The following is a 24,108-nucleotide window of genomic DNA, read 5'->3' as shown; positions in this document are numbered from 1 at the left end:
GTTAAAACCACTGGAGGACGAAAAAGAAAACGTTATTTTCAAACCAACATAGGACGAAAATAAATTAAGTCAATGGCATTTTTTTTTGTTCTGCAAGAACAAGCGCCCAAAAAGGAGACACCCCACATCATTCCACAGTTGAGTGCGGGCGAAATGAGGAATGCGGTTCTAGGAGTGGGTGGTGGTCGGGTGTAAGGGAAGCGCTTTGCGATAGAAATGCCAGTGTAGTCCTCTCTAGCCCTCGAGGCCTCCACCCCTAACGCCCCGTCAAACCCCCCCCCCACCCAAAAAAAAAACCTCCACGATTACAGCTGTGAGAATCTCAGGGTGTGACTAACACGAGACAAGCCACGCAAGTGGAGCAGGCCAGACACCGCTTCCCTCCTGCGGCTGTCTGTTGTCCTTCTTGCACCGCCGCTACGCGATTAGCGAGGTCGAGCGGAAACGCTCAGAAGTGGCAACTCTGCGCCTCCGCCGCCACCACGGTCGCCCATTTACAAACGCCGGGCACAGCGCTCCCATTTGAGTGCTGCGCGTAGAGCGGGTGGCGGTATAACAATTAAGCCTTCGGTGTTTTCCCATCAATCCCCAAAAAGGTGGGCAAAACTCGGTTGAGTGGAGGAATTTGGCTCAAATTTTTCTCCTTCTTTCCCCCCCCCCCCCAAGCAGACAGCATTCACGCTGGAGGCTAAATGGTGTGGTCTCACTTTTTTGGTTCAGTTTAAGTTTTTACGGGCATGGGGGGATGGACACCACAAGTGTGTGGTGGAATCCAACACAGCCGGGCCCCCACCACCCAAACCCACTCGCATCAACGCTCGCACACACCGCCCCACACACAACCACAATCGCGTTCTCCACATTTCTTCAGCGCTTGCTAAGAATTAGGCTTTAGGATTACCATAATTACGCCAGACAGCTCACTGTGAGCGAGCCCCTTTTTTAAAGTTTTACAACCGTTATGCACGATGCGCTTTAGGCAAAAAAACTGTTTTGAAAGCACGATGCAAGGAACATTGTTATTTTATGCACTCGAGTTTAAAAAAAAATAAAGCAGGGGAGTAAAAAAAATACTCGAACAGCAAAACCATATTTAAAGTGGCAGTATTTGCCATTACATGCTACATTGATCTTGACGGGTGAAAAAGGGGGACCCCAAAATCCTTTTGCAGAACGAAGATGGAAATGTATCCAACGCTCGCTGCATCGCCACACTAAGCCGCTTCGCGGGGTCTGGCCTTCGCTTTTTGCAGGTACAGCATCCGCCGCGCTAGGGTGGCGATAAACACGCAGCAACGCACCTGCACAAGCTCAACAGGAGTGGAACCGTTGCAACAACGCGTGCACTGTGTGTACGCGCAGGCTCTCTACACATGGAACTTAATTAAAAAAAAACTAGCTATAAAACAAATGAGCGTAACAAGGTATTGATAGAGCCACCACCACCACCAGTTCTACATAAATTATTTGGTAATCCTGCAGCTGCACAGGCAATGGTGTACAAGCCCAATTAACAACAAAAACCGCACTCAACATTGTGGCCGTAAAAAGAAACGTCCAAAATCGGAAACGTTTCAGGCAATGGCCGTTCTTCTTCGCACATAACACAGTTGTACAGTTCAAGGTCGCCAAAGATGGAAAGTGTCTGCTATGGAAATAAACCTTCAATTAAGGAGGATGACACCAAACAGTTATACGAGTGTGGTCAATGAACAAATGTCATTCGCGCACGTTTTAAATTCCCAGACGTAAAGTTGTGACATCGTGACCAAGCACAGATTATGCCTGGGATGTTTTTTTTTATTTGCAAACTATTCCAGGCAAAGACATCGACAAAACCGGGTTCGAGCGAGCGGAACTAAAGCGGAGCACGAGATTTTAGTTACACAAATTGTGAGATCCGCACATCGACCCCCCCCCCCGCTCCCCGTGGGTCTCCACCTCTGCACCGCACGGAGAAATCCTGGCACTACCGTACCAACACGCGAGGGCTGCACCGCGAGCAAAAGCGTTCCCACGGACGACCACCACCACCGCCGCCACCAACAACAAGGCACCAGTGTGCCACAAGCCGACATGCAGATGCAACCCCCGAAAAATGAATGGCATCTTTATTGTAGCGCGCACACGCGCACCACCGCCATTGTTATTCAATTGATTGTTGGCGAAAATTATTTTGATGGACCGGGAAAATTTGCAGAACTTGCCGGGAGGCGCGGGGGGGGGTGCGCAGATATGCGTTTCAAAATTGTGTGGATACATACGCAGGCAACGTAAAATAAATGTTTAGTTGCATCCGGCTAGTTTTCGCTCATGTTATTAGCCGTAGGTGGTATTGCATACGTACACAGTATTTTAGTTTAGTCAATGCAGTCGTTGAGTAGCCAGATATCAATCCAAAGTGGGTGTGTGTCGTTAAAACCCGCCTGTGGCTATTGTCATGCAATTTGAAAAGTAAACGTGTGTCTACTTGCTCAACATGTCAACTCTAAATAGTTATATCCTTTAATTATCTACTAAAATAAAGGAATTCTCAGAGCAGTACCTTAAAAATAAAATTTCCTAAGAAATGTACACGATTTCTAGACATCTTGTATGTCCACTTACAATACAAGATAGACACTTATATAGTGTACACACAAAGATACCCACCCCCTATGTATAGCCTACAGATTGTTTGGGCAAATACAGTTAATTGCATACTTCGGGCGGTGGGTGGCCAGGACGGCTTACGTAAAGCCAGGTATTTACTTAAGGCTGAGTCGACCTAAAGGAGGCACAGCATGGGTTTGAAAATTGACGCACGAATGTTCGCCGTGTGTGGAAATCGATATTTTGTCACTCGGTTCGGAGCGCTAACCACTACACCCACCGCTCCCCATTGCGCGCCAGTATGCGCACACATACACGGGCAATGGCACATGCAATTAACAAACCAATTAACATAATTAAGGTATTTAAGTGGGCTAAGGAAGAGGCGGGGTTTCTTATGATACAATCTCAACCCAACTGTGCCAGAGAGGGCTTGGGTGAATTTAATTTAGATCGGCAAACAAATGCGCTGATTCTTTGGGTAAATACACAGAGGTCCGTGTACACACAAACACACACGTATAGTTGGTATAAGCGCACACACATACTTCATAAAACGGTGCCGAAACAGTGGCTGTCTAATTCATCAAAATGTACTTTGTGTGTGTTCCATGCCTTGGAATGCAATCCCATCAGATGTATGTTTGAATAATTCCAGAATAAAATAATGTTTGGCACAGGGCAGGAAAGTGTAATCATTAGCATCTGCACTCATGCGGATAAAACATCTGATAATCTCTCCAATATTGGCTAATAACACATGTTGGGTGATAACAGGTATACACACCGGGACATTTGTACATACGTGTGTACTAATACCTACAAACTAACGCAATGATTCAAATGAATGACAGAATGGAGAGAAATTGTATTGTGATGTTATACAGATACACACTGCAGGCAAACACTGCAGGGATCAATGTACATTGGCTTAAGAACATCGTAACAGTGGATGAAAAATTTAATAGACACAAACGCGTCGCAATTACTTGTCCATAAGTGGAAGCAGCATTTTTTTTTTATTGTGCCGTATTGCTCAAGACAAAGTATTAAAATCTTAAATTGTGGGTGATAAGTCTACCTTGAAAACTTCTTACCTGTCGGTTACACACTAGTTCTATGTCAATGATAGCAGCAGCGAAATCATAAGCGGTATTACGATTAACAATAACACGATAATAAACTGAAATGCCACCCATAAAGTATACTACTGTACGGTAATAAAACATAACACAATGACAAACGAGTAATAATTTCCAGAATTATAGTATGCAAAAGCTGCGTTAGTATTGCATCTGGGATTACTGCCGCTACGATATTTATATAGTTTCGAGACTGGTCAGAGTTCAAATTACCGTGTTGTTACACGTTCTATTAAGGGCCATTGCCTGAAACGTTGTCGATTTTTTTTTTAAGACCACAGTATTGTTGATGAACGTGTTGTGTTTAGTTATATATGTGTACACACACGCGTCCTTACAACGGAGACACCAACACAACACCCACACCCCGATGTGTGTACACAATTCACACGCACAAACCGGCACTGGTGTAACGTTATACACCCGTTTCATACTCTCGGGGTGGGTTAGAAATTAATAATCGCCACAAATAGAGTCCGAGTCGACGCTTATAAATTAGAACAGTCCACTCCCCCCAAGAAATGAAACCGAGATCTTGCAACAACCCACCGGCACATTTTAGATGTTGCCCCACTTAGAACGATGATGATCAATGACTTTTAACGAACTCCAACACGGGCACACAGTCTCAATCGACGGTGCGTCTCTCCGTGAATTGCTTTGGCCCTTGCGTTAATCGCTACAAATTACAGGAGGGTGAACCGAGTAATTCGCCTTCACCTGGAGTGTGACGCTCAAGTCGATAAAAAGCGCCGGGCGGGCCCCCCAAAAACACGCACGCGGACCGCTCGTTTTTATTTACCAATTAAAAGACTCCCGCTTTACAATGTGCAACTCCCTTGCACGTGTACGTACGGTACAGTACTTGAACATATCTATATATAAAGGCGTTATTGGCAAACGGCTAAATAAAAACAAATAAGACGTTCTCCGTCGATCTCCTTCTGCAGCAACGAACATATGTAGAGTACTGCAGTCATTACGGTATATAGTATATGTACATACATCTCGCTATAGGACTACTCATTGTGGGTTTACATAGTTAACAAGTCTACAATTAAATACAAGTGACGCACTCCTATTTCTTTACTTTGCCGCAAGTGGATTCAAACATGCTCCCATCCATAATGGACTTGTTGTTTTAGATTTTTTTAAAAATAAATCACACAAATTGTAAATCTTAAAACCTATACAAAGACCCCCCGCCCCCGCATAGCCATAACTGACTGTTGGGGCAAGTGTTGGTATCGAGTTGCACCTATGAAGGCCGGAACCCACCCCTAACCACATACATTCTTCACATTGTCCAACCCTTAAAAAACCACACTTACACACAATTTTGACCACGCTTCTCAATTCCCATGGGGGGGGGGGGGGGGGGTGTATATGTATGTGTGTTATTTGCGCGTTGTTTTAATGCAATACTACAATGCATGTACACGGTTACCGAACACGTGACGAGTGCATAAAACACGGGCGCACAATTCACACGGCGGGCACACCAGCGCACGTGGAAGACACAATGAAGACAATGTCAACGACGACGGTCCGAGCGCTCACACACAACACGCACACAACAACATGCTGGCATGCCCGCCATCCCGAGTGAACATGTTTTAAGCGTCATATATACTACACTGTGTATGTACAAGAGACAAAGATCCTGAACAGACTGTTGGGGTCAACTATAAAAAGGCCGGCACGGCACACACGAGTGGGTGGGTGGCACCACTCCCGGCTACCCCTTTGTCTCTCTAGTGGCGATGTTTGTACAACATCGCACCGGGTACTCGTTTGAGGCCGAGTCGACCTGGACGCGGAGGCCCAGGACCGGATCGAGAAAACCGTCTGCGGTGTTGGCCGTGAACGGGAATTGAACTATGTTGGCCGGATTCGTAGCGCAACGCGCTCACCGCTACACCACCTCACCCCACTATATACACACACACACACTTATATATACACACACACACATTTTTATATATACACACACAGGGTAAAACTACATCTAAAGATAGCCTGTAAAGTATATTCTTTACACAATTGCACCTATGAAGGCCGGTACTGGCGCTTAAGATCGCTAAAGTAGTTTATATACAACACAGGCTGCACACAACTAAATATTCCTCCCTGGATGTTAGCGAGCACCTCTTAAGGCCACCACGGCAAACGAAGAAGATAAAGAATCTTCTTTGGTTCTTTCGGTAAAGTCACGTAGAATGAGAATAAAATGATAAATTAATAAAATAACGCAATAAAATTATCAAGATAAAGATTCCTCCCCCCCAGCCAGCCACGTGTAATCCCAACTCGTGCAGGTTTGCGAACACCTATTAAGGCCATCAGGGCACAAGGAGGCGAATATAAAACTCGCGCACAAAGTTAATGTCTCATGCGGGAAATCAAACAACAAAAACCCCACTTGAGCAGCAACAACAAAACAACTTAAAAAAGAAAGTTGACGATGAGTAAAGTGAAGACCCCCCCCCCCCCCTGGGAGTGCAGTGATGTAAATTGAAGCGAGAGTGGGGTGATGGAGGTGGTGGTCGCAGACGGAACAACATTGGAGGCAGGAGGAGCGGCATTTAGGACGTACCGATCGAGCACTGGGAGAGAGGGACCCGTTGGCCAGGTAAGGGTTGGCGAGGTCCGGGAACATGAAGAAGGGGTAGCCGGGGTATGGCGGGCCCCTGAAGAGCCCTCCTCCATCTTGCCTCTTGGCCGCTACAGGGGAAACATGGCGGGCCGAGGCGCACACACACAACAACACACACAGTCAACACGCACACACACGGCACACACAACAACAACAACACACAACACGGACACACGGCACACTCAACACACAGTCAACACGCACAACACACACGGCACAAACCAGACACCACACAAGGCACGCACAACACACACCACGCACAGACAACACGCACACAGACAACACAACACACACGGCCCACAGTGAGAGAGCGTTAGAGAAGTAACGACGAGAGCGGGCAACAATCCCTCGCCCCGTCTCTTGCCGCTCGTCCTCAAGTCAACTCGCGCAACTCGGCAGAGCGACTTGACGACGGCGGCGGCGGTTGTTGGTGTTGTTGTTGTTCGCAACTTTTTTAAAGAAAAGTTGAACAAAAGTTCATCCCACCACGGGCAGCGCCGATCCAATCAAAGCCTCAGTCACTTGACAGAATTACCACCGGTGAGTTGCATTGACGAGTGCATTCTCTATCGTGTGGGCGGGGGGGAGGTGGTGGTTCATGTTGCGTGGTTCATGTTGCGTGGTTGATGTTGCACGGGTGATGGTGGGGTCGATGCTACTGTGGTGCCGCAAGATGCGAATGCCTGGTGGCCAGAGTAGGGGGGGGGGGTGACGATAATCATCGTTGTTGTTGTTGTCCACTAAAACTTCACTGCAGATGCATGCGCTTGTTCTCGCTATTGTAAACGGCGTGGGTGCTGCTGATGGCGGTAGCACTTTCCGAGTGGGCGACAAACGAACTGGAGCAGCAGCACGCTATGGCCATTATCATCGCGACTGAGGAATGCGACTGCAGAAGTCTTTACGGCTGTCTCCTGCTGCTGCTGCTGCCGCTGCTGCTGCAAGAGGTGCGGCCGAGGCCATGCCGACGACGACCGGCGTCAACTTCGCGACTGGAGTGGCCCGCCGTGAGCCCCCCTCGCCCCCCCGTCTCTCACCTTCCTCCAGCAGCAGCTCGCGACTCTTGTCCCGGTAGGGCTCCGCGTGTCGCGACTGTGGGGGTCTCTCGGCCTGCGGTGGACGGACCCGGCCGGCGGGCGGGGGGGGCGGCAGACGAACGAGTTAGGAACAATGGGGGGGGGGGGGGCAGACGAACAAGTTAGGAACAATGGGGGGGGGCAGACGAACGAGTTAGGAACAATGGGGGGGGGGCAGACGAACGAGTTAGGAACAATGGGGGGGGGGGGGCATAGATCGACGGTGATGGTTTTTTTGTACCTCGCACCACAGCGAGGGGGTAAAGGCGGCGGCGGGGGGGGGAAGAGCGACAGCGCGTCCGCCTTACACACCACCAACTTTTAAAGCTCACAAACTCTCCTGCCCCCCACCACCAACCACGCAACTGGGACAAGGGGGGAAAAAGTCTCTGCAGCAACAAAGAAAGTCGCTTGGCTCAGCGAAAAGACAAACAAAAGGAAATCACGGCCGCACACTCCGAAGAAAGTACGAACCTATTACTAGTGTATAACTGTAGAGTGTGTGTGTTGGATGTAGGCTACAATGATGACGAAGATGATGATGATGCTACGTGTGTGTTACATTACACAAGGGGAGTGAGCGGGGGAAAGAAACTCGAACTCTGCGGCTCCCGACAAAAGATGTCGTGGCGGCGCGCCGCCTTCGCCAAACAACAGACTTAGAAACCTCCTCCTCGTAGTCGACGTGTTTGTGTGGTGTTGTTGTTGTTCGCTTGCCGCTAAAGTTTACAGCAACCTTTTGTGTGCTGCCACCGGTTCGCTGTTACACACAACACGACGCCTTGCCACACAAACTTTTCTCGTGGCTTCTTTCACCGAGGCTGTTTGTGTCTTTTTCCGGCTCTGTATTCCCCCCACACACATCACCACCACCACCATCGACAACAACAACCACCACCGCGGCGCGCTCGTTTCACCTCCGAGTCGGACGAGCTGCTCTGGTTGGTTTCTGACTCGTTGACGAGGGACGACTTGAGGTCGGCGAGATCACTCTCGCCAGAGTTGGTCTCGGAGATCTTCTCCTCTTGCTCGCCCTCGTCCTTGAACGAGATCATCTCGTCGTTCGCGCCCAGGTCGTCACCCCCGCCGCCGTTCAGCTGCGGCATCTTGCCGGTGGTGGCGTCTTGGCTCTCCGTTATGACTTCTGTTAGTCTTCTTCTTCTCCACCACCTCCTCCTCCACCACCTCCTCCACCTCTTCTCCTCCTCCTAACTCCGTCTCTCCGATCGTCCGCCCGCCTGTTGTTGCGTCTGTGTGTTGTTGTTGTGTCTCTGGCGCGTGTGTGTGTGCTGTTGTGTGTCCGCAGCCGTGCCGACACGAGGTCCCGGCTGCTGTGCGAGTGAGTGATGGGACTGGGCGAGGCGGGCTCAGTCCCCGATGCGAACCTCCTCCCATCGGCTCCAGCGCCGGCCCGCCTCCTCCTCTCCAAGCTCCCTCCTCTTCTTTCCCTCCTCCCTCTCACTACGCCCCCCCTCCTCCTGCATCTCCTCCTCCACCACCACCCTCCCCATCACACTCCGCGAGCTGCACTTACACACACACACGTGTGTAAGCGTCGTGTGTGTGTGTGGTGTGCGTGGGTGGTGTGTCTCGTGTGTGTGTAAGTGTCGTGTGTGTGTAAGTGTTGTGTGTGTGTGTAAGCGTCGTGTGTGTGTGTGTGGTGTGCGTGGGTGGTGTGCCTCGTGTGTGTAAGTCTCGTGTGTGTGCAAGCGTCATGTGTGTGTGGTGTGCGTGGGTTGTGTGTCTCGTGTGTGTGTGTAAGTGTCGTGTGTGTGTGTAAGTGTCGTGTGTGTGTAAGCGTCGTGTGTGTGTGTAAGCGTCGTGTGTGTGTGTGTGTAAGCGTCGTGTGTGTGTGTGGTGTGTGTGTAAGCGTCGTGTGTGTGGTGTGCGTGGGTGGTGTGTCTCGTGTGTCTGTAAGTGTCGTGTGTGTAAGTGTCGTGTGTGTAAGTGTCGTGTGTGTAAGTGTCGTGTGTGTAAGTGTCGTGTGTGTAAGTGTCGTGTGTGTGTAAGCGTCGTGTGTGTGTGTAAGCGTCGTGTGTGTGGTGTGTGTGTAAGCGTCGTGTGTGTGGTGTGCGTGGGTGGTGTGTCTCGTGTGTCTGTAAGTGTGTGTGTGTGTATGTGCAAGTGTCGTGTGTGTGTATGTGCAAGTGTCGTGTGTGTGTATGTACAAGTGTCGTGTGTGTATGTGCAAGTGTCGTGTGTATGTGTAAGTGTCGTGTGTGTGTAAGTGTCGTGTGTGTAAGTGTTTTAGTGTGAAGTGTGTGTGGTGTGTAAGGTGTAAGTGTGTATGTGGTGTGTAAGTGTGTGTGTGGTTTGTAAGTGTGTGTGTAAGTATGTGTAGTCCGGCAAAACAACCTCCTACCTCCTCGCGGTGCCGGACAGGCAACTCTGTCGTGGACACTGCTGTGGGGGGAGGGCCAATTCCGATTGGCCCCTCCCCTCATGGCGTTTATGACCACCACAGGGGCTAAACGGGTGCTCTGGACGGGTGCGAGGGGCTGGTAACCCCTCCACCTTCAAAAATTTACCACTAAACCACGTCTAAAATATCTAACTAATAAGCTTGTGCTGGAGGCCCCGGGGGGACAGGCGTCTATGACGTCTCCTGGCCAAACCCCAATTGGCGGAGCCAGGAGATTGAATCTCTACCCTCGGGGCTCCTCCAGAAACAACAAAAAGCCACTTCGTGTGGCCACGTGCAATGTTCGAACGCTCACTGCGGAGGAGAGGCTGCCACTCCTCTGTCGGGAGCTGGACCGGTACCGCCTGGATCTCTGTGGCATTCAGGAGGTCCGGTGGACCAGTTCTGGCTCCTGCCACCATGAGGGGTGGACAGTCCTCTACTCGGGGCAGCAGACTGACAAACAACAAGGGTGTGGCTCTTTTAAACAAAAGAATGAAGGGGGCGTGGGAGCATGGCGGTGAGGTGTAGGAAGCTGTAAGCCCCAGGCTTCTTTGGGCTCGCCTTCCCATCAATCGGAGGCGAGGAGTGGTGGTCGTGGTTACTTATGCCCCCACCGAAGACGAACATCCATGGAGGGATGCAGGCAAAGCCGATGAGTCAGATGCCTTCTATGACCTCCTGTCACAGGTGCTGGCTAAAGTAGCCCCTCGGGATAGAGTCATCATGTTGGGTGACTTCAATGCCCGAGTTGGTCATGATGCTGGCACCTGGTCTGGAGTGATTGGAAGGCATGGGCCAGATCAGCTCAATAACAACGGTAGGAGGCTGCTAGATTTTGTGCAGCCCATGGGCTTGTAATTACCAACACGCTGTTCCGGCATCGGCGCATCCACACAACATCATGGATGCATGCCGGGTCCAAGCAAGAACATCTGCTGGGCTACATAGTGACGGACCAGCGGATGCGAGCCCATGTCCTTGACACCAGGACCTACCGTGGAGCTGATCTGCCCTCTGACCATCGACTTGTCATCTGTAAGATGCGCCTGCCATTCTTCCGCTCCGGTGGTGGGTGTACACCCAGGACCCCATTCCAACCTAAAGTGGCCTGGTCTCAGTTATCTGATGAAAGTTGCAAGCGAGAATTTCATCATCGCCTGCGGCTGGGGTTGGCATCGTCCCCCACTCCTCCTGATGTCGAGGGTAAATGGGCGAGGTTTAGGACTGTCACTCATGCAGCTGCATTGGCTGCTTTGGGTACGTGGTCCAGACCTCCCCAGAGACCCTGGCTGACAGAGGAGGTGTTGAGGAGGTGTTCAGGATGGTTGAGAAAAAGTGAGAGGCCCACTGTCATCGGCTACAGAATCCCACGTCAGAGAATGAGGAGGATTACCGCAGCCTTCGCTCGGAGGTTTGGAGAGCCGTGAGGCGCTGCAAGGATTTTTGGTGGTAGCGGGTTGCTGATGAGATGGAGTCTGCCTCAGTGGCCCGCGATCACAAATCTCTATTTAACTCCATAAAAAACGTAACCTGCAGCTCCACACCTATTACCATCATTATGGGAAAAAACGGTGATCCAATCTCCGACCCCCAGGAACAGGTTTGCAGATTTGCTGAGCATTTCTGTGAGGTCCTGGGGGAAGGAAAATCCCTCAGCCAGGAAAACATCTTGGTACAAAGTGAGGATGACCCTGCTGAGGCTGCGGTGCCTCAAATATTGATAGAAGTTCACCCCCTGTGAGTGGCTGGCTGAAGTGCCATCTGTTGAGGAAGTACTGAAGGCGATCTGGAGTCTGAGACCAGGAAAGGCAGCGAGCAGAGATGATCTCCCAAGCGAAATGCTGAGGGAGGGTGGCGTTTGTGCACAGACTGCCCTATATGACATCATAACAACAGTCTGGACCACTGGACGGGTTCCGCAGGATTCGAAGGATGCCCTGGTGGTCCCCCTCTTTAAGAAGGGGGCCCGCACAGACTAACAACTACAGGGGCATCTCACTCCTCAGTGTGCCGGGAAAGGTCCTGGCAAGGATTATTCAACATCGCCTTGCCAGGCACGCTGAGGAGAGGCTTGCGGAGCCCCAATGCGGTTTCAGGAATGGTTGGTCCTGCACAGATGCCATATTTTTTGTTCATCTGCTACAGCAGAGATGTAGGGAATTCCAGCAAGACCTACATCTCTGCTTTATTGACCTGGTCAAGGCCTATGATGCCATCAGTAGGCCTGGGCTCTGGGTTGTTCTTCGTGCTTTTAGAGTACCTGACCCTCTGCTCACGATCATTAAGGACCTTCATGATGGTGAGCAGGCCTGGGTAAAACTACGTGGCCGGGAGTCAGAGCCATTCCCTGTACACCTTGGGGTGCGACAGGGATGTCCTCTGGCTGCCACATTATTTAACATCTCTTTTGACCACGTAGTTCGTGAAGCCTTCAATAGCTGTACCGGGGGAATCTCCATATGGTACAGATATAATGGGAGGCTGATCGATGCCCGGGTGCGGTCAAGGGATGGCTCCCTATTTGCTCAACCACGTTATGTATGCCGATGATTTGGTAATAGCTGCTCATTCAGAGGAGTTGGAGACGCTGCTGCTGAGACTGGAGCGTGCCACTAAGAGATGGGGCCTTACCATCAGCCCCACCAAAACTAAGCATCTGCCTGGGTATTTTGTACCATCGGACACTCCACCCCCACAATTCCCAATCGGTGATGGGCAGTTGTGGAGAGAGTGGAGAGTTTCCCATACCTGGGCAGTGTGCTTATGACCGGCTCCAGTTTAACAGCAGAGATCTCACTCCGAATCAGTCGAGCGGCAATATCTTTTCATCGGTTGCGTAACGCTGTGTGGAAGCTACCTGGCCTGTCGCTCCGCACTAAGCTTCAGGTCTTCTCAGCCACGGTCATTCCCTTCCTTCTCTACAAAGGTCCCATCGGTGAGCTCCTCCGGCAGGCAAGGCTGCGTTGGCTGGGTCATGTAGCCCACATGCCCAAACAGCTTTTGTTCGGCCGTATCGAGGGGACTAAACAGGCGCGAGTGATGTGGTACAGGAGGACGTGGAGCTGAGTGGACTTGCCGATGACTGGTACCAGCGGTGTCAAGATCGGCCTCTGTGGAGGAGGCTCGTGAAGGACGCTACTGGGCAGTTGGAGGTAGTCGCCCTCCAACAACAACGGAGGGCGGAGGAGCGACGCTCACAACAACGAGCGGAGCGCCAGGTGGCTATAGCACAGCAGGTTGGCACAGTAGGGGGCACAGGTGGTGCATTAGCCAGTCATCTCAGTCAGTCGACCCGTGGCACTTGGGTCTGCCCCGTGACCTCCTGCCCGCGGACGTTCGACACTTCCTGGCCTCAAGGTGCACATGGCCTGGCACAAGCGTCGTGGTGACGTCACCGCCACTTAGTGGCGAATGGCGGTTGTTGTTGTGTGGTGTGTCTGTCATGTGTGTGTAGTGTGTAAGTGTGTCAGTGTGTGTTGTGTGTGTTGTGTGTGTGGTGTGTGTCAAGTATGTGGTGTGTATGTATCGTGTGTGGTGTTTTAGTGTGAAGTGTGTGGTGTGTAAGTGTCGTGTGTGTGAGTGTCGTGTGTCTGGGTGTGTGCGCAATGTGTGAGTGGGGAGCGGTGGTGTAGCGGTTAGCGCGCTGCGCTACGAACCAGGTGACCCGAGTTCGATTCCCGCTCACGGCCAACACCACCGGTGACGATTATTTTGAACCGATCATGGGCCTCCCCTAGGTCAACTCAGCCTCAAATGAGTACCTAGTGCGGTGTGATAAAACATCGCCACTAGGGAGACAAAGGCGGCCGGGCATGGTGCTGGCCACCCACCCCCTCATGTGCCGTGCCGGCCTTCGTAGATGCTCGCTAACAGCACTTGCCCCAACAGTTTGTTGAGGCTACACGGGGGATCTTTGGCTCTGTGCGAGTTGAGGGCTCCGCATCCAGCAACCGCAGCCTTTCCCCCCCACCCACCTACTGGCACCTACTGATCTACACGGTCATACAACACGCACATACTGCAGCTTGTATTTGGTACACGTGGTCTCCCACCTACTGATCTACACGGTCATACAACACGCACATACTGCAGCTTGTATTTGGTACACGTGGTCTCCCACCTACTGATCTACACGGTCATACAACACGCACATACTGCAGCTTGTATTTGGTACACGTGGTCTCCCACCTACTGATCTACATGGTCATACAACACGGACATACTGCAGCTTGTATTTGGTACACGTGGTCTCCCACCTACTGATCTACACGGTCATACAACACGCACATACTGCAGCTTGTATTTGGTACACGTGGTCTCCCACCTACTGATCTACACGGTCATACAACACGCACATACTGCAGCTTGTATTTAGTACACGTGGTCTCCCACCTACTGGCACCTGACTACAAGTAATAATACACTCCGGCTATTGCTTATAATTATAGACGGTCTCCCACCTACTGGCACCGACCCGGAGTCGTACATAATGTTTGCCTGCTGTTTATAATTATCACAGCTACTGGAACCTACCTGTATAGTCATTCACAAACTCGCGCGTGTTCATATTTATACGTGGTGTCACACCGACTGGTGCCGAGATATGTACAGAAACTGTAGCCGTATACTTGTCATGACAGTGTACCACTTACTGCTACCTCCAGTCATCCAAACACGACTCTACTGCCAAGCTGTACATCCTTTGCTTATAATTATATACGCAATCCCCCAACTGGTACTTTGCGACAGTAATAAACTAAACCCACTGCTTATAATTAATTATGCACATAGTATCTCACTTAAATGGCGCCTAGGTAATATTTTATGAATTATAATTGCTGTGTTTACTGGACTGGTGTGTGTGAACGGTTTGTATATATGGGGGTAATCCATTTTTAGATACTCCGTTGATTTCCAATGACCCTCTTGAATCTCAACTGGTGGATGGAGTATTATGCGAAGTGAATGTCTCCGTATCTAACAGAGTATTGTAATATTTAAAACAGTAATATCTCGAATATTGGAATTAACTTTGGATTTATTACCACTATATTCCCGAGAACAAAGTAAAATAATGAACACTGTATGCCGAAATGAACAAATAATAAAATTACCCATCTACAGTCCTATATATAAAATACGACTAAAATGTTAGTAAAGTACGTTGTGATGGGTCATAGAATGTTTACATTTGTCTCGGTCGATCAGCGCATAACAACGGACGATGTTGAGCTATGATGGTGCATGGTGGGTAATGCAACGCTATGACTGCACCCAAGACTACACTGGCGAGATATTTTACATTGCAGTACATTGTACATTGTTATTTACGTCATTTTTAATGTCAATACCGTAGAGTAAAAAATACATTATTTTAAATATCAATTGTTTTTGTTTACAATATGAATGGCAAGTGATGAAGTGCTTATAGTGTGAAATGGTACGTTACGACGGCTGGGAACGCATCCCCATAAAACTAATGTTATAAGTTACTCGATATACAAACGCATTTCCAGGAACGCATCTACTACGTATGTTGGAGGTATTACTGTATGTGCATTGAGCTTGGTGACGGACATGTAGAAACTTTAAAGATACAATGTTATTTCCTAAAATGTATCTGAACCGGTCCTGGGCCTCCCCTAGGTCGACTCAACCTCAAATGAGTACTTGTGTGCAGTGTGTAAACATCACCGGAGAGACAAAGACGGTCGGGCGAGGTCCTGGCCACTCACCCCCAAGTGTGCGATTTCGGTCTTCATATGCGCTTGCAAACAGCACCTGCATAAAACAGCATGTTCAATGTATACGGGGGATCTTTGTATGCGTGTATATTTTGAAAGTTGTATTCTGTGTTTTTGCATGTCTGCAATGTATACTACGTTATGGGGTAGATTGCCATCCGAAATTGAGCACATCTGCGACACATGATGAAGATAATATATTGAATTTAAATACTGTAAAAACCAGTCGCGCCGAGAATACAGCAATTGACCGACCTTTGAATAAGCAGAGCGATACCTGTATTATCATTTAACTCGGTAATTCTTATACAAATGTCTTACATGTATGTATACCAGCTTGATTTGAAGCTTTCGTGACTGCAGGAATCCATTCTTTTGTTCTTTCGGTAAAGTCACGTAGGTCTGAAAAATAATAGATCACAATGTTTCGATCGCAACACAAGCAATCGTCATCAGGTGGGACAACCACAGCAAGAAAAAAACTGCTGAAGTCGGCCGTGGTTGTCCCACCTGATGACGATTACTTGTGTTGTGATCGAAACGTCGTGATCTGTTATTTTTCTACCTACGTGACTTTACCGAAAGTACCAAAGAGTATGGATTCTCCACGAAATATTACGCATCTCGTATATATACTGTAGTCACACGAGTGTTGTTTTTGGTTAACGCACTGCGCGATGAAATTCGGGTTGTCTAACGACGATCGGTAGAAACCGGTTACCGTTTTCAGAGGCGATAACCGGTTCTAAAAGTAAGCAAACGGGTAAATAGTTTCCGTTCGATTTTTGTTTTTAGGTGGAATAACCCCAAACGCAACTTCCCCCTTCGTGATTATTTATTTTAGTGTTAGCCACCACTCACAAAAGCACCGCCTGATCTACCTAAGTCAGCGTAGGTGTGTGGACGCTTAACCCAAGATGTCCTTTAAAAATACACCGATTCATCGCGACAGCTTCAGCAGCAACAACAGCAGCTACCCTCCCCCCCCCCACATCTACCCCTCCCCACACATACCACCCCCCACATCTACTCCCCCCCACATCTACCCCCCCCCACATCTACCCCCCCCCCCCACATCTACCCCCCCACACCCCCCACATCTACCCCCCCCCACATCTACCCCCCCCCACATCTACCCCCCCCCACATCTACCCCCCCCCCCACATCTACCCCCCCACATCTACCCCCCCCCACATTTACCCCCCCCCACATTTACCCCCCCCCACATTTACCCCCCCCACATTTACCCACCCCCACATCTACCCCCCCCACATCTACCCCCCCCCACATCTACCCCCCGCATCTACCCCCCCCCACATCTACCCCCCCCCACATCTACCCCCCCCCACATCTACCCCCCCCCACATCTACCCCCCCCCCACATCTACCCCCCCCCCCCACATCTACCCCCCCCCACATCTACCCCCCCACGCATCTACCCCCCACGCATCTACCCCCCCCCCGCATCTACCCCCCCCCGCATCTACCCCCCCGCATCTACCCCCCCCCCCGCATCTACCCCCCCCCCACATCTACCCCCCCCACATCTACCCCCCCACGCATCTACCCCCCACGCATCTACCCCCCCCCGCATCTACCCCCCCCCGCATCTACCCCCCCCCGCATCTACCCCCCCCCCCCACATCTACCCCCCCCACATCTACCCCCCCCACGCATCTACCCCCCCACGCATCTACCCCCCACGCATCTACCCCCCCCCCGCATCTACCCCCCCCCGCATCTACCCCCCCCCGCATCTACCCCCCCCCCCCACACATCTACCCCCCCCCACATCTACCCCCCCCACATCTACCCCCCCCCACATCTACCCCCCCCACATCTACCCCCCCCCCACATCTACCCCCCCCACATTTACCTTACCCTTCCACCCACATCTACCCCCCCCCACATCTACCCCCCCCACATCTACCCCCCCCCCACATCTACCCACCCCCCCACATCTACCCCCCCCCCACATCTACCCCCCCCCCACATCTACCCCCCCCACATCTACCCCCCCCCCACATCTACCCCCCCCACATCTACCCCCCCCCCCACATCTACCCCCCCCCGCAACATCTACCCCCCCCACATCTACCCCCCCCACATCTACCCCCCCCACATCTACCCCCCCCACATCTACCCCCCCCCACATCTACCCCCCCCCGCAACATCTACCCCCCCCCACATCAACCCCCCCCCACATCTACCCCCCCCCCACATCTACCCCCCCCCACATCTACCCCCCCCCACATCTACCCCCCCCCACATCTACCCCCCCCACATCTACCCCCCCCACATCTACCCCCCCCCCACATCTACCCCCCCCACATCTACCCCCCCCCACATCTACCCCCCCCCCCACATCTACCCCCCCACATCTACCCCCCCCCCCCACATCTACCCCCCCTACCCCCCCCCCCACATCTACCCCCCCCCCCCACATCTACCCCCCCCCCCACATCTACCCCCCCCCACATCTACCCCCCCCACATCTACCCCCCCCCACATCTACCCCCCCCACATCTACCCCCCCCCCACATCTACCCCCCCACATCTACCCCCCCCCACATCTACCCCCCCCCCACATCTACCCCCCCCCATCTACCCCCCCACATCTACCCCCCCCCACATCTACCCCCCCCCACATCTACCCCCCCCCCCACATCTACCCCCCCCCACATCTACCCCCCCCACATCTACCCCCCCACATCTACCCCCCCCCCACATCTACCCCCCCCACATCTACCCCCCCCCCCACATCTACCCCCCCCACATCTACCCCCCCCCACATCTACCCCCCCCCCACATCTACCCCCCCACATCTACCCCCCCCCCACATCTACCCCCCCCACATCTACCCCCCCCCACATCTAACACCCCCCCACATCTACCCCCCCACATCTACCCCCCCCACATCTACCCCCCCCCACATCTACCCCCCCCCACATCTACCCCCCCCCCACATCTACCCCCCCCACATCTACCCCCCCCCCCCACATCTACCCCCCCCACATCTACCCCCCCCACATCTACCCCCCCCACATCTACCCCCCCCCCACATCTACCCCCCCCACCCACATCTACCCCCCCCCACATCTACCCCCCCCACATCTACCCCCCCCACATCTACCCCCCCCCACATCTACCCCCCCCCCACATCTACCCCCCCCCACATCTACCCCCCCCCACATCTACCCCCCCCCACATCTACCCCCCCCCACATCTACCCCCCCCCACATCTACCCCCCCCCACATCTACCCCCCCCCCACATCTACCCCCCCCACATCTACCCCCCCCCCCCACATTTACCCCCCCCCCCACATTTACCCCCCCCCCCACATTTACCCCCCCCCCACATTTACCCCCCCCCACATTTACCCCCCCCCACATCTACCCCCCCCACATCTACCCCCCCCCCCCACATCACCCCCCCCCCACATCTACCCCCCCCCACATCTACCCCCCCCCACTACCCCCCCCCCACATCTACCCCCCCCCCCACATCTACCCCCCCCCCACATCTACCCCCCCCCACACTACCCCCCAATCTACCCCCCCCACATCTACCCCCCCCCACATCTACCCCCCCCACATCTACCCCCCCCCACATCTACCCCCCCCCACATCTACCCCCCCACATCTACCCCCCCCCACATCTACCCCCCCCCCACATCTACCCCCCCCCACATCTACCCCCACCCACATCTACCCCCCACATCTACCCCCCCCCCCACATCTACCCCCCCCCCCACATCTACCCCCCCCCCCACATCTACTCCCCCCCACATCTACCCCCCCCACATCTACCCCCCCCCACATCTACCCCCCACATCTACCCCCCCCCACATCTACCCCCCCCCACATCTACCCCCCCCCACATCTACCCCCCCCCACATCTACCCCCCCCCACATCTACCCCCCCCCCACATCTACCCCCCCCACATCTACCCCCCCCCCACATCTACCCCCCCACATCTACCCCCCCACATCTACCCCCCCCCCCACATCTACCCCCCCCCACATCTACCCCCCCCCACATCTACCCCCCCCCACATCTACCCCCCCCACATCTACCCCCCCCCACATCTACCCCCCCCCACATCTACCCCCCCCCACATCTACCCCCCCCACATCTACCCCCCCCCCACATTTACCCCCCCCCCCACATTTACCCCCCCCCCACATTTACCCCCCCCCCCACATTTACCCCCCCCCCCCACATTTACCCCCCCCCCCACATTTACCCCCCCCCCCACATTTACCCCCCCCCCACATTTACCCCCCCCACATCTACCCCACCCCCCCCCCACATCTACCCCCCCCCCACATCTACCCCCCCCCCACATCTACCCCCCCCACATCTACCCCCCCCCACATCTACCCCCCCCCACATCTACCCCCCCCCCACATCTACCCCCCCCACATCTACCCCCCCCCCACATCTACCCCCCCCCCACATCTACCCCCCCCCACATCTACCCCCCCCACATCTACCCCCCCCCACATCTACCCCCCCCCACATCTACCCCCCCCACATCTACCCCCCCCCCCACATCTACCCCCCCCACATCTACCCCCCCACATCTACCCCCCCCCACATCTACCCCCCCACATCTACCCCCCCCCCACATCTACCCCCCCCCACATCTACCCCCCCCACATCTACCCCCCCCCACATCTACCCCCCCCCACATCTACCCCCCACATCTACCCCCCCCCACATCTACCCCCCCCCACATCTACCCCCCCCCACATCTACCCCCCCCCCCACATCTACCCCCCCCCACATCTACCCCCCCCCACATCTACCCCCCCCCACATCTACCCCCCCCCCCACATCTACCCTCCCCCCCCATCTACAACCGCTTGCGTCGTAAACCCGCTGCTCTCGCCTTCTTCCCTCCAAATCCAAACCCCTCGACATCCTCGCAGCGTGCCCCCCTTGCTCTTCACTGCACCCTCCCCTCCCTATTTGTACACCCCTCCAATCATCTCCACCCTTATTACAATCCCGTGCCCCCTCCCCTGCATCACCACCCAAATCAACCCTCCATGGGTACCACGCATTCCCAATCACCCACCCGTTCCAGACACACAATAGCAATCACTCATTTAAAAACCACACCCCCACCGTAACTTTATCGCTCACTGATATGAGCAATGAATGAAGACACCGCTCGGTACGCCGGGAAGGCACACGCACGACGAGACGGCCGATTGCACCGCGTGGGAAACATTTGCCCTCGTTTCTCAGTGACAGGCGCAGCCCTGCAATTGCTTGCTTATCCCACTGCTGCTGGCATAAGAGTGAGCTCTATGTATGTGTGTGTGCGCGGTGTGTGGCACCACAGAGATGGGGAGGGGGGAGGGACAATTGTTGGCGCCGGTTCTGGCTGCCTTGCTCCCAGTTTATCTGTGGCTCGAAACCCCTGCTCGTCACAAATTGTGCAGCTGTGTGAGATGAAATTTTCACGAATGACCATATACAGTACAGTATATATAATAACCATTGCATTATCCTACTTATCTTGGGTTTACATTTGCAACTCATTCCTTATACAAAGTATGTGTATACCTCCAGGGCAGATATTTAATGTGGACCGGTATTCAAATTATTAAATAGAAATGCGAAACCGGGGCGGCTAGGCTAGAGTCCTTTCACTTTTATAAAATAATAAAATATTTTATGAAAATATACACTTATTGTACTACTATGTATTCTTTTTGTTCAATGAATGTTCCATATTTGCAGCGTATTTTCTGTTCGGATTATGTACCTGTTATTATTCTTAGTTTAACCGACGGTCATAATTGTACCGGCCCAAGTGTCACACTAGCTTACGAATGATAACACGGAAACTCTTTCTATTTTATCTCGAATATTTTGCCCATCCGGTTTTAAAAAACACAAATCACCACGAGCGAAAAACAATTCAGCCGCGTATTCTTAATATACTGGTGTGTATACCATTGTCATGATTTTTCATGGTCAAGAATAAACACCTCATTCGAGACCCAAACATCGCACCGCAAGGCTTTGACATTCCTCCTCGAAGACACCGGTGGTGTGACCATCAGCCACAGAACATCACTGGGCCGATGTGCGCACCTCCTTCACGGCAACCCAAACTGTGGACATTTAAACCACTGCAGTCAGCACTTCTTCAAAGGAAGAACAGCAGAAACTACGCAAACTCTGTCCTGAAGCCATCTCGTCGTAGCGAGAAGACCTCAACATTGGCATTTAGCTCCTGAACCCATTGAATCACGTGCAATAACAGAATGGTTAAATAGCAGTACAACAGATAATGCACAGCTCTTTCTTTCAAGACACTTTTTACGAACGCCTCCCAACCAAGTATTGACCATTCTTCACCACGTTGGTGAGTCCGAGTTGGCAGAGAGGGAGGAGGGCAGTGCCGGATTATCCTAGTATCCTAGTAGCAAAAGTAGCTACATGTAGCTACTACATGTAGCTACTACTACTACATGTGTAGTAGTAGTAGCTACATGTAGTAGCTACTACTACTACATGTGTAGTAGTAGCTACGGGCCCCGCACTTTCAAGGGCCCCGCGTTAAATGCTTTCAAGCTATCAATTCCGGTTCAGTGATTCTGCACTTGCTCTATTACTATAGTACTATACCGCCTTCAACTTTAATGAACGACCGGGTGTTTAAGGTTAGGGATTTATCGTATTATCTGGCTGTATAGCAAATGGAAAAAATACAATTACTTTACTATGCAAGTTAAAAATTGGTGTGTTTTAATATTAACGTTTTTTTTAAGTAGGTCCCCTTCATGACATATGTTACAGGCCCTGCACTTGCTGAATCCGGCACTGGAGGGGAGGGAGGTGTTCTCAGGGACAGCTTCAGATCTCACTCGCCACTTTCATTAGCTCAGGGCTCCGAACGCAGAGCGCCAAACCACTGCGCCACCGCTCCCACCACCCTTTATACTTCATGATGGTTACTTGAAATGTCCTACACATTATGCATTCGTTATTTAATAAACACACCTGTGTGTTATTTAAGGGCTGCTTTGGCTATTGTGTGCGAGTTAGTATACAGTTTCAATTCACGTTACAAGGCACGCTCTAGGAAGAGAGTATGCCTTGAATTCATGTATTGGATTACTTAAAATATACACACAATCTATATTTTGCAATGTAAATCGTCCAATTAATGTTTGCATTATCATCGGATTAGGCCATTGTGTATTATCATGGGATTAGGCCAATTGTTAAATAGCGACTAGCAATGCTCAAATGTAAGATACATTTTTTCGTATGTATATGTGTGTGTCATGAGCTTGTGTGTATATTAATACCACAGTCCGTCGTCTATCGTGTGGACTAATTTTATAGCACATATGCCGTAACGTTAGCATACACAAATGATGTCAAATACACGTAAATTTCGTGCATGCATGCATATGAATACCGTACAAAAACCTCCCATCCCTCCCTATTGTATAGATGCACATACACTTACGGGAGCATAATGTCGGCTCACACGTGGCAAATAGGCACACGCAAACATATAGCTGCAAAACCCATGCATTAATGTATGAATGCGTACATGCAGTCACGCAATATGCGTGCATGTGTAATGTACTGCTTCACTTACGTGGGCTCTGCAATTGAATTATTCTCATAGTCACCTCACACCGTGCAGGGGCAACAGCAGACTAGGATAATAATGCATTGAGAGCAGACTTAGACTTATTATCTCTCTCTCGCAACATTATCAATCAACTGCGGTCCGCATGCCATTTCAAGGGGTTCACTGCAATCGATTTACGTGACAGCAGCAAGGACCACGATCACAACGGCGGTGAGTTTGTAATAAACAAATCGTGCATTTTCTGTGTGCGGAACACAGCATGGGGTGGGGGGAGCAGTTTCATGGAAGTTGCAGCTGTGTCCTAAAAGCGTTGTTGTGTACAACAGTTGCACGCGATTTTGACAGTCGTGTATCGCTGCTATGCAGAGGATTGAAACGTGAATATGCCTGAGCGCGAACTCCGTTCCGGGTGTCCACGTGTGAATACAAATAGAAATCGTTTTAGTTCATGCTCGTCCTAATAGCCTTCCAGACCACAATTACAAAGCAGCATTTGTTCAAGCAAGGAAAACGCTTGGGCCCGCTTCAACCTGATTGGCTCTCATCAGCAGGGTTGCGTCCCATACTGCACCCGCCAAGGGCATGGCAATGCACGGTGAACGATACACGTGGCAGGTTTAATGTCATCATCCCGTTCCTCCCCCAAAGTCACGGTCATTTATGTTCGTGATACATTGTTCCAGTTATGAGTTGTATGATTATTATTACCATCAGTAACAGCCATGATCCATTCACTGCAGAATTAAGTTTCCGCCCCCAAGCATTTTCCATCGCCATCACCAGAAAGGTATTATGAGAACCACTAAATACATCATCCATTCCAATCCTGGTTTGGGGTTGAACAAGCCCATCGTCATTCGTC

General features: G+C 51.9%; 1 protein-coding gene and 1 long non-coding RNA gene across 10 annotated transcripts in view; one reads left to right on the top strand and one right to left on the bottom strand.

The window, feature by feature from the left end:
* Positions 1 to 8,847, bottom strand: part of LOC116950998 (transcription factor 7-like 2) — a 170,457-nt gene extending 161,610 nt beyond the window's left edge. For 5 of the 9 annotated variants that reach the window (XM_076073207.1, XM_076073208.1, XM_076073209.1 and 2 more), the window contains exons 1-3: positions 8,384 to 8,841; positions 7,428 to 7,500; positions 6,331 to 6,458 (exon numbers count right to left, since the gene is read on the bottom strand). In XM_076073207.1, the coding sequence (XP_075929322.1) occupies positions 6,331 to 6,458; positions 7,428 to 7,500; positions 8,384 to 8,572 (390 nt within the window). In that variant the 5' untranslated portion in view covers positions 8,573 to 8,841. Of the gene's footprint in view, positions 1 to 6,330; positions 6,459 to 7,427; positions 7,501 to 8,383 lie in introns of all 9 variants that reach the window. The other 4 variants (XM_076073202.1, XM_076073201.1, XM_076073200.1 and 1 more) reach the window with 4 other exon arrangements.
* LOC142930541 (uncharacterized) overlaps positions 1 to 24,108 on the top strand; it is a 695,545-nt gene that overhangs the window by 182,631 nt on the left and 488,806 nt on the right. The gene's annotated exons all lie outside the window — the stretch shown is intronic.

This window comes from Petromyzon marinus, chromosome 41, assembly GCF_048934315.1.
Source record: "Petromyzon marinus isolate PM22_M1 ecotype Great Lakes invasive population chromosome 41, UKy_Petmar_22M1.pri1.0, whole genome shotgun sequence".
Classification (NCBI taxonomy): domain Eukaryota; kingdom Metazoa; phylum Chordata; class Hyperoartia; order Petromyzontiformes; family Petromyzontidae; genus Petromyzon; species Petromyzon marinus.
Note: the sequence above shows the minus strand (reverse complement) of the source record. Positions and strands in the feature narration are given on the sequence as shown.